The sequence below is a fragment of the Microtus pennsylvanicus genome, chromosome 2, assembly GCF_037038515.1.
Source record: "Microtus pennsylvanicus isolate mMicPen1 chromosome 2, mMicPen1.hap1, whole genome shotgun sequence".
Lineage (NCBI taxonomy): Eukaryota > Metazoa > Chordata > Mammalia > Rodentia > Cricetidae > Microtus > Microtus pennsylvanicus.
The window spans coordinates 151,677,685-151,688,939 of record NC_134580.1 but is presented as its reverse complement, the minus strand read 5'-3'; the positions used below and the strand labels follow the sequence as shown (position 1 = coordinate 151,688,939).

At 52.3% G+C, this 11,255-nt stretch overlaps 1 protein-coding gene across 4 annotated transcripts; it reads right to left on the bottom strand.

The window, feature by feature from the left end:
• Window positions 1–285: 285 nt before the first annotated feature.
• On the bottom strand, window positions 286–10,093 carry Lsm14b (LSM family member 14B). Of its 4 annotated transcripts, XM_075963288.1 has the most exons (10): window positions 9,737–10,093; window positions 8,272–8,435; window positions 7,174–7,309; window positions 6,177–6,293; window positions 4,037–4,204; window positions 3,783–3,860; window positions 3,438–3,599; window positions 2,999–3,149; window positions 1,644–1,828; window positions 287–1,407 (listed from the first exon to the last, which is right to left on the bottom strand). In XM_075963288.1, the coding sequence occupies exons 1-9, from the start codon at window positions 9,861–9,863 to the stop codon at window positions 1,657–1,659; spliced, it is 1,275 nt and encodes a 424-aa protein (XP_075819403.1). In that variant the 5' UTR covers window positions 9,864–10,093; the 3' UTR covers window positions 287–1,407; window positions 1,644–1,656. The 4 variants fall into 4 exon arrangements, with proteins under 4 accessions (XP_075819404.1, XP_075819406.1, XP_075819403.1 ...); XM_075963289.1 differs by lacking the exon at window positions 3,783–3,860 and having other exon boundaries at window positions 286–1,407; XM_075963290.1 differs by lacking the exon at window positions 6,177–6,293.
• Window positions 10,094–11,255: the final 1,162 nt, after the last annotated feature.

Below are 11,255 nucleotides of genomic sequence, written 5' to 3'. Positions count from 1 at the left end.
ATATATACTCTTATTAGTAAAGGACAGGATATGTCATCAACGGTCCCAAGGCTGCCTGCCAATCCACTGACCACATCTGCCCTTAATACTTGAACAGCCACAGCAAAGCAAGGTGTTTACACTTACACCAGTTTCCATCCATATTAGACTGGGGTGCCCAGTGAGAACCAGCCTGCCTTCTTCATCTGTGGTCATTGGGTCACTTTTCTAGCATATACCTCCAACACCTAAGTAGCCTAGGTGTGCTCTAGGCCTGACTAGTTCTTGCTTCTGGGTAGGCCTGGACATGACAAAGGCGATGGAGGCAGCATTTGAAGGCTTGAATGTTTATTTAGAGTTTGCATTACCCCAACAGTAGCCCCAGTGCTATGTTCTAGTCTCAGCTATGAAGTCCTAAAAAAATAAACCCAAGCTTTTGCAATGTGACTTCATCAATACAGAACTAAAGCTTTATAGCTATTTTGAAGGGGTTTTGGTTATCAAGGTGCTTATTTTCAACAAAATGCCCTGTCAGTCAGAGGACGCATGCTTATACAGAAAATCTGACCCATTTACTCATGCAACAAGTTTATGTTCCCACCCTCCCTCCACCACCTCCTTTAAAATAAACACACGAGAACTATTTACAATTGAGGAAACAAGGCCAGTGACCTTAAAAAAAAAAAAAGACTGGCTCATTTCAAAGTGGATGAGAATACTTAGGTGCAGCCAGAGTCTTCTAACAATGGCTGACCTGGGCCAGAGGCAGACAAGGGCAGGAAGTCGGGCACACCACATCCCTTGTCTTGGATCTCGACAGTAAGCCTCAGTAGCTGTGGAAGCCAGGCTCTACAATGAACTTCTTCACTCATCCCTCTGTCAGCCTCCAACACTGAACATCACTGGTTCATTACACAACATGATCCATGAAACCCCACCCCCCTACACTGCCCTTGGCCCTCCCACCCCATATGACTGGTTCACCCTGTGCTGGCCCTGCCTGGCTCCTGAGACTTCCCACTTTTAGCAGTTGGGGTACCAGGCCAGCAGCACCAGGGGCCAGATGGGTTGCAGAGACATTTGGACACCACATGTGCCAAATAAAATTTGGTTCTGTTTTAAGAGTCAAAGCTGTCATTTAAAAAAAAAATTACAAAGTGAGGATTGAGCCTTTGCCTATAGAAACCTTTTTGCAAAATACCAAACCTTACAATTAGTCTGTGTGCAACCAAGAAGAAAATGTAGGTCAAGATACCTTCACAAGGTCACCCACAAAATACTTCCCCCAAAACAAGTGGTTCTAATCAGACCACATCCAAGTTTAGGTTGAGTCCAAAGCTAAGTAGCTAAGTAGCATCCAGACTTGGTAAACAAGATCACTTCTCCGGGTGACTGTAGCATTCATTTCCTTCTGTCCTCTTCAGGACCCTATGAAACGACAAGTAGTCCGTGTGTCCAAAGGTACCTGTCACATGGCTGTCTATTCCCTCACCACCATGGGGACCAGGAGACAGAGGAAGGAAAGAAACCCTGGCCCTCCACATCCCACCCAGCACCGCACAGGACTTCAGCCAGACTTGCTTCTGTGCGCGCAGCTCTAAACACGGTCTAGGGATCTCACCCCACCACCTCCTACCCAGGGATCCAGAAGGTTCCTCGCTTACTTGTACTGCACCCTCACACCCGGCCAGTCCCAGCTCGGTGGGAAGTGGGGTTGCGCCGTGTTGTTCCATTGCCTCTGCCTCCTCGGAATCCACCACGTGAACTGCGGCCCCGAAGGAACCTCCCAGATACCCCAAAGGTCTCGGTGTTCAGCTTCCTCTCTTCTGCCCATGTTGTTCGCCTAGAACTAAACCAAAAGATAAGGTGTGTTAAGATCTAACTGTAAGTTGGGCGGTGGTGGGGCACACCTTTATTCCCAGCATTGGGGAGGCAGAGGTAGGTGGATCTCTGTGTTTGAGGCCAGCCTGGTCTACAGAGCAAGCTCCAGGGGCAGCAAGAAAACCTTGTTTGAAAAGGGAAACCCTGTCTTGAAAAACCAAAAATCAGACTGTAGTGGGCAACAACTGATGTTTCTGAAATAGGCTTTGTCCTTCAAATAGCAGTGAGAAGGAAGGATGAGCTACTGCTGTGGTTGCCAGAGGCAGGAGCACACACCTTTACACTGCACACCAGGCCTCCTGTGGCTCAAGACCCACCTCTATCACAAGAGTAAACAATGGACACAAGTGGACGACAGCGAAGCCCTAAGAGCCATCCAGGTCAGCTTCACACCAGCTCATCTTCAGCCACTGTCACCAGGAGGCAGTGAAGTTCATTGCTTAGAATATATCCAGCACCATCAACCTGCCCATTCTGACGGAAGTCCCGTTCCTCATTCCTACAGCTGTTGCAGAGTCCTGGCCACACCCCTCCTACAATACAGTTGGGCCTAAGTCCTTCTCTTTGCTTGTATCTTTCTTGTTTCAATTGCTCCCCTGACAGTGTGTATGGCTCAGACTACCCAGCTCATTTCCTGTTCTTCATTGGCTGGCAGTGCGCCTAATATTCAACCAACAGGACTCCTAGGTCTGTGTTTGCACATCATGCCTGCTCTGAAGACTACTACTGTACAGTCTGGGGGTGTTCATCCACAGTGCTGACACATATATCACAATCACTGACTTCCAAGACTTGGGAGGACAGGGTGCTCAGCCAATCGCTTACATGTATCTATGCCAGTAGGCAGATGGGCAAGAAAAAACAGCACAAATGCAACTCTTGGAGGCAAACAGGGAGCGCAAGGACTTGACCTCATCAAGTCCAAATCAGGCTAGGGGACAGCCAGAGGCTTTTGGTACTACACCCTAGCTGGCAGAGGTAGACCCAGCCGGGACTCTAGTACTTATCATGTAGAAATGTAAGATCCCAAAACACCCACACCCAGAATATAAACTCAAACCTCAGACTTAATGTTAGTACGTGTGCTTCTAGGACTTACAAACCAGTCATCCTTCCCACAGTGCACTCAGGCCCTGACCTTGTTTTGAGTTCAGAAGAAATGTTGTCAAAGAAGGACTTGGATTTGTCATAGTAACAGTTGGGCCCCAGAAGATCTTCCTCAGTAGGAGTCTCTTCACTCTGGGTCATCACAGTAGGGTCCTTCTCTTCCCCCTTCTCAGCTTTGTCTTCTACAAAGAAAAGCAGGGCACAAAGGTCCAGAGACAAACACTACCCAATGGTTTCCTGTTGGGGGTGCGCTCAGGCCCAGAGGATGACCTAAACATTTCATGCCAGAGACCCTTTCTTCTCACTGCGAGTCACAAGCTTCACAATCCCCGCCCCAACCCTTCCTCATCTCATCTCATTCTAATTTTAACATTGGTCAGGACCCCACGTCCTTCCAGAGCAATGCCAGCCATCATGTCTTAACATGCTCTAGGGAATCTCTTGGGGGCTAACTTTCAAGTGAATCAGACCTTTAAAATTCAGCTTCTTCTTAAATTCTTTATCGAGCTCTTCTCGGTTGAACTGGGCATTTGCACTCTCAAAATCAAAGTCACCTTCAAACTTGATTGTGTTTTCCTTAACATTAGTTGGACGGTTTTGCCCTCTGGAACGATTTCTTGTTCGCCTATTGCCTATGCGGAGAAAGAAAAAAAACCCAGCATGGCTGAAGTCACCAACTTATTTCCAGTTTGAATTCAAAAGTAGCTCAGACACACTGAAGACAAAGGGGGCACAGCTCACTAAGGCCCACCTTAGCCCCAAGTCCCCAGCACAGGCAAGCAAAGTGGCCCTGCTGCTCGTGGCCATGGAGTTACCTGACCGCCTCCGTGGAGGTCTTCTGTTCTCATCATTCACCTGCCCTTGAGTGTGCACAGGTGCCGACTGGACTACATCTAAGGTGCAAAGGGAAAAGTGAGGCAAAGCTCCCGCCGAAGCCAGAACCCAGCCACCAAAGCAGAGTACCACCACCACATGCAGCCTATGGGACTAGGCTGCCTGTCCACACAGCCCAGTGAGTTCTACATTGGGAACATATAGCAAACGGCAGGGGGATATCAAGTGCAAGTACCAATGGCAGTCTTGCTGCTTGGCTGAGCCTGGCGACCATTGAGTTGTGTCCCCGAGGTGACCTTGGTGGGTAAGAGTTTCTTAGCATTCAAGTTATCAGCAGAACTAGTCTGGACAGCCTGTTCCACCATGGGGCTCTTGCCAACTGGGGTAGATGGAAAACCAGCTCCTGAGTTGAAGAGGGAAGGCAGGTTTAGAAGTAGCTAAGAGGAATTTACTACCTCCAGCCATTTCTCCTGGATGGTACCTTGGGGGTGGGGTTAGGGCAGGGGTGACATACTGTCTAGAGAAATTCTGAACTCAGGATTTACTCTCCCAGACCGGCCCACTCCTTTTGAAGCTGATCCAGGTGACAAAGGAAATTAAGTCACAGGGAGGCACCAAGGCCTGTTCTCTAGGAACGCCGATCTTTGAACTACGATGAGGAAAGTCATTGTGCTACCAACACCAACAGGTACTTCCTCAAGTTTACCAATGGGTTTTCTAGACAAGTTTTGACCAAGCCTGAAGGTGTCAACAGTCCTGAAATGAAGTCGGAATTCAAGAAATGTTACTCTGATCTATGCAGGAGAACCCACCTAGCCTGTGATCTTCTAGAAAGTACAGTAATCAGACTCTGAAATTCTAGAACAGCTTTATGAGAAACAAGATGAGGTGACCAGGACGTACTGCAATGAAGGTTAACAACCTACAGCTTCTCAGAGTAAAAAGCTCTCATAAGCAAGGACGGACTACCGGGTGCCCAGTGTATACCTAACACACACACAAAACGCACCCTCAAAACAGAGCTTCAGTGGTGGTCCCAGTATGAATCCTCCGAAACTGGTAAAACACAGAAGCCACCAGTACCGTCTGTGGCCCCCTTTGACCTGTCCCACATCCCATAATCCATGGGGAACATTAGCCCTAGGGACTATGTGGGACTGGAGTGAGGCGTAAAACACAAGTCCTGGTCATGGCAAAACAAAATGAGACACTGCTGTGGAGAGACTATCACATGGTCAGGGACGCACTCCCGGCAAGCATTCGTAAGGTGCTCTCTCTGACAGAAACCAAGACGGACTACTTTTCCAGGCCTATCTCACTCAGCAAAAAGACTCCCAAAGACAAACAGGAAACAGTCACACCAAAGTGGCTTCTGGATACAGTTTTTTAAATATTTATTTGTACATATATGGGTGTTTGTCTATATGTAAGTCTGCACCACATGCATGCCTGGTCTCCTTAAGAGTCCAGAAGAGGAGGTTAGATCCCCTAGGACTGGAGTTATAGACGGTTATGAACCACTATGGGGACCCTGGGAATCAAATCCAGGTTAACTATGAGCAATCTATCCTGCCCCTTGTGTGCTTTGTAAAGCAATTTTATCCTATGGTGGATTTCTGTGAGCAATCCTAAGGGCAAGGAAAGCATCCTCAGTGACAGCTCTTAATTAGAAAGGGTTATGCATTCCCTCGTTTAGGTACAAAGAGGCCCTACAGGACATAACAACCCACACAAATAGACGGATTGTACTCTGTGCCCCGGCCCGGGAGGCCTCCTGGACTAAGCTGGGTAATGATGAAGGTTTGAGCTGCTACAAGCACGATGCCAACATGTAAAACAGACATGCAGAAACATCAGCACAAGAACATGAGGAAGGTCAAGAAACCCTGTAAATGCTGTATCAACAGAGATAGGTGGGTGGATAGTAACACTAGCCAGCTGGCTCTCAAGTTGGCATTGTTCATGCAGTCAAACACCTGGGGGCTACCATTCAAGCTCCCCACCTCAAATGCCCTTAAGACAGAACTACACATGTTTCATCTGAGTTGTTTGGGAAAGTTCCACAGCAGAAATCCAGAACATGTTTAGGACTCAGAAAACCCAAGAAAACAGTTTTATGTCTTCCCATGTAATGGCCATGACAGGCCAAACCGTAAACCCAGGCAGAATGAATTAAGTCCTCTGTTGGCTCTTTCTAACCCTTTAAAACTGGCATTAATAAATCAGGCCACATGCCGAACCAAGCAGAAGCAGTGTCCTGATCCCTGGGCCTAGTGGAAGGGTCTGTTCCAGTTCCTGCCATCCTGGCTCTGTTCACCCCCTGGCTCTCACAGTCTACGAGAAAGCATGCAGTTAGTTCTCCAAACTGCTGTTACCCTTGGAAGTGAGCTGAGGTGGCTCTGAGGACATGTCAAGCTCTGAAACAGGCTGTGGAGATGGAGAGGAACTAGGGCTGGAAGCAGCGGCTGAGGCTGGAGGGCTTACCAACTTCTCTACAGAAGAGAAAGAGAGAAGAGCAAAGAGAAAGCACACAAATAAGTCAGGACATTCTTGTCTTATGCCTAGCAAGCCTGGAAAGAGCCAAGCAACCTCTCAAATGATGTATTTTAGAGCGAGGCTGAGAAGTCGCCTGTCACATCAGAACAGCAATCACAAGTGGCCCATAGCATTGGTCTGGAGTTTAACTAACATTCCCTGCCTCAGCTGCTGGAGTCTTGAGCAAGGATGGAAGGACAAGATACAAACTGTGTTCTTAGGGGTGGAGGAAACACGCATGTGTACATATGCACATTCATGTCAAGGCCACAGGTCAACCTGGGGGTTGCTTCCTTGGGTGTCATCCACTTTGTTTTTAAGGCAGGGTCTCTCAGCTGCCCAATAATTAGGCTTAACCTGAGAGTTAGCCAACCTCAGGGGCCCGTCTGTCTCTGCCTCCCCAGCACTGAGAAAAGTGCCCAATTCTCTATGCTCTGAACACAGCATCATGGTCCAGGTCAAAGACAGGGCTGACCTTACTCCCAACACAGAGATACTCTTAATCTAAGGCTAGTAAACCTCAGAAGAAACCATGTTTGAGCTGGGCTCCTGCAACAGATTAATATAGGCTATAATAAGATATAGGGCACTAATAGTCTTAGATCCCATCTGTAAGAGACTACAGCTACACAGAACTTCTGATTTCAAGTGCATTCTGAACTAACACTGCTGCCTCTTAGTCTCAGAAAATGGGTAATTTATCAGGAGTGGTACGATGCAACAGTCCAGGAGCTGTATGACACCAAGAATTAATTGTCCCACTCTCAGGGCATAAAACTCTATCACTATATGGTGATCACAGGCAAAGGTAGTTGAGCACACAGAACGGTCACTCACCTAGACCTAAGGAGGCGGCATACTGCTGGCTGAGCAGGGAGCTGGCTGCCAGCTGGCCATACGGCGGCATCCCTCTGAAGGGGCTGTAAGGCACATGCGGCTGGAAGGGCGAGGCGGAGGCAGAGCCCAGGGAGGACTGAACAACGAGACACACAGGTAAGAGCACTGCAACATCCCGTTACTTCTCAAGCAAGTCTCCACATACAGCACTTGCCAAGTCTGTCAGCCTGCACTCCTGATGTGGTAGGCAGTTCTGGGCAGTTTCCAGTGTTGCCAAAAGTGCATGAACTTCACAAAATTAAAACCCTTTCACAACTCCCCTCTGCCAACAGCGGTCTGGCCTTTTTAGTTGGAGAAAGTTCCCGTGAAGAGATGTGGGGCCATGAACTATTCACATATCTCCAGATGTGTTTGTCCCCTCCCCTCCTTTTGTCTCCCTACACAGAATTTAGGATCATGCCTGTTCATCTGAAGGCTGGCCTATTCCCACACTCACCCTCAATACCTATGCACCAAGCTGGGTCCTTCCAGTGCCACAGAAGCCATCGCTGCCTGCTGCTACCTTTCTATGCACAGCCTCATCCCAGAACCTGAGCAGCCTGCACTGCAGAAGCCAACCAAGGCCTGACTTTATGTAAGATAACCATCTAGATGCCCTGCCCCTGACGATCCTGACATATAACCTACCAGGCAGTTAGGCTTAGCTTAAGACTTTTAAATTTAGGGTTCTACAACAACGGAATATAACAGTATAAGATTCTCAAGACAGCGAACCAACCCTATCCTCCTGAAAGCATGTGATGCCCTCACACTGTGGCCCCTCAGGGCTTGAGGGCAATGTTCCAGGTCCCCCAGGACCAGGCAAGACCAGCAGCACATCACACACAGCAAGCTAGTTTTCTTTCCCTGCTGGCCTTGCTACACAGAACACACGACCCGGCAGAGCACATGCTGCATGGGTACAGAAACCATCCAGGTGAAAACCAGGCCAGCGCTCACTAGAGGACAAGTCTTCAAGTTGATTGCTCTGGACAAAAAGATGACACCAAGTTCCATGTGGAAACCAAGATCTCTTACGAACCACACCCATACACTTACCTGAACAATAGCAGGATCCTGAGGGAGTGTGTGCTGAGCTTTTGGAGGTTCACACACAGTAATATCTTTGATATCACTTCCCCGGAAAATGATGTACTCATAAATTTCCTCTCTTGGGGGAGCAGGCCTATCTGTGGGACGGTCTTCAGTACCAAAGGACCTCACTTAGGGGTTAAAAAAAGAAGGGTTAAGTTGTAGTCCTGTGCCAAGTCCATTTGATCAGCTTCTAACACTACAGCGCCCTCTCTGACACAGCATTCTACCGACAATTAACAGCTCCTTAATCTCCCACTTTCCAGCTGACATCACCTATAAGGCGCCACATCTCAAAGCAAGGGACGGTAGTTCAGCAAGAGGACATGAGAAATGTCACAGAATCCAAGCCTCCCAAAGCTCCCTGCACATCTGCATAAACCCACTGATTGTCTCTGCAGAAACCTCCCTCCTCACATCTGACTGCAGATGGAACCCTTAGCAGCTTCAAGCCTAAACCCTCATCACAGGCTGCAGCTGAGGCAGTATTCCTAGGCAAGCAGGGAACAACAGGCCTGGGCTGCTGCAGAAACAAAAGGAAGGAGTCCCTGAACTCGGGCCCCCAACACTAGCTTCTGTGTCCACAAGGAAATCTGGAACCCAAGGGATCCTCCACAGGATCTAGGAAGGCTAGCACACCTCTCTTTGGCAGGACTCCGGGGCTGATCTGAGTCTGGTGGCAGGACTTAAGCAGCAAACTCCTACTGTGGACAGGGGTCTACTCTGGGCCTTGTTTCTCCAACTGGGGATCTCATGGCAAGAGCAGTGCAGCAAGGAGAGTTCCGAACATTGAGCTCTCCCCGGCAGCGCCACAGTCTGGGTGCGGGAGCCAGCTTTCAAACGGAAGGTACTGCTAGGGTTCGGGAGAATGGCTCAGGACTGGCCTCGACCCTTCCATCTGCACCCTCGAGGGTCTAACACACACCCCGGGCGGCCTGCTGCGCTCGCGCTTCCGAGGAGCAGCAAGGAAACGAGCGCCCCATTTTACGCGGAGAACGGAGACAAAGAAGCTCTGGGGGCCTCACGCTGCCGGGACCAGCGCGCACCGACTCTTGGGACTTCTCTCATCACAAACCAACCCCTCAAGTCGACAGGGTCGGAAGAGTGCGGGGCAGGGCAGCGGCAGCTCTAGCGACGCCCCGGCTCGGCTGGAGGCTGCACCCGGACGCGGTGGGCCGTGGCTGCCACGGGGTTCCAGCAGAGCGCGCTGGACCCGGGCCCCCCGCCACGGCACGCGGCTCGCCCCGCAGGGACGTCTCGCAGGCGGGGAGGTCCGCGGCTTCGGAGCCGCCCCGCCCCCCGACACCTGCAGGACCGCGGTCCGCTCCTCCCCTGGCCCCCGCCGAAGCCGGCACCACCATTGTGCGGGCAGGCGCGGGGCAGCCGAGCTGTTGGGGCGGCGGTTGGGCGCGCGGCGGCGGCGGGCCGCTACCTTTGGCGAGCGCCACGGTGGAATTGTCGGTGTCGATGGTGTAGAGAATGCCCTCGTAGCGGATCTGCGCCTTGGAGATGAGGCTGATCTTGCTGCCCAGATACGGGGTGCCGGACGAGCCGCTCATGGCGGCGGCCGGGGCGCGCCAGGCGCGGGGGACCAGCGCCGAGCCCCGCCCGCTCCGCCGCCGCGCGGTCGCCTGGCCGCCTACTCCCGCGCACCTCTGCGCCGCCGCTGCCGCCGCCGAGGCGCCTCCTGCCGCGCCTAGGGGCCTGCGGGCCGCGAGCGAGCCGGAGAGGGAGCGGAGCGAGGCGCTTAGCCCGAGTCTGAGGGGAGCGGGGGGGAGGAGCTCCGCCGCAGCCACATCCGGGGCCTCCCGCCGCCACGCGCCGCCCCCGCACGCTCGCAAACTCATTGGCTCATAGCGCCGGCCTCCCTTTAAATATGGCCGCGCCGCCGGCAGCGGGCGGGGCTGCGCCTGCGCAACTTGGCACGGCCGGCTGGGCGGGGGGGGGGGGGGGGGGGGACCGGCCTCTCGGGCTCTGCACAGCCGGTTCCCGGCGGGCTCCGCGCACGGCTTAGGGGCGTGAGATCGAGCGGGCGGGGCGGGGCGGGGCGGGGCGGGGGCGGGGCGCGCGTGCGCGGGGCGGGCGGGCGGCCGCTGTTTGCAAACTCAGGGGCGGTCTCGGGGCTGGTCCTGGAGGAGCGCCAGGCTCCTCCCGCCGCGCGTGCCAGCGTCGCCCTCCGGGCGCCGGGTTTCCCGTTTGGAGGAGACGGACCCCGGCAGCCGGCCCTGGACCCGGGGCTAGGAGGAGACGCACCCCGACAGCCAGCGCTGGACCCGGGGGCCCAGGAACCGGCAAGCTGGCGCAGCTCAGCATTGCAGCGCTTCCGGCGGGCGGCCCCGAAATAGAGCAGGCAGGGGATGCCCGGGGGAGCCCTGCCCCTCCTCCCAAGCCTGCGGCGCTGCGGTCCTTAAAATAAACCCTGGCTGGCTTGGGCGGTCCCCGCCGGCGTAGGCCACCCGCAGGCCTCCCCACGTCCTCAGACTGCACCCCAGGCCCTGCCCCCGCCTTACAGTTCGGGGAGTCCTGCTAACTCTTTCCCTGTTCTTGCCATGCTGGCTCCGCGCCATGCATGGTTAGTAATTGTAATATGTGGTTCGCATGTCTGTTTACAGTTAGTCTCTACCGTCAGATTAGGGCCCAGTATTGGGTACTAGGAAAATTTTGACTTAAGAGTGAAATAGGATGAAAGGCGGTAACGGAACATCTCATATACTGAACATAAGTACTGTTTTGTGAAACTATTTCTCTTAAATGTGAGACATAAAATGTACTTCTTAACTGTGCTGACATCAGCCTAACACATGCCAAGTGGATGCCTGGAGTACAGTTTTGAACATTTAGAAAAATTTTAATTTGCTGTGTGTGTACATACATATGTCCCGACGGGTGTGGAGGTCAGAGGACAACTGGAGTTAGTGCTCTGCTTCCACTCCAGAGTCTGGAAATGGGAC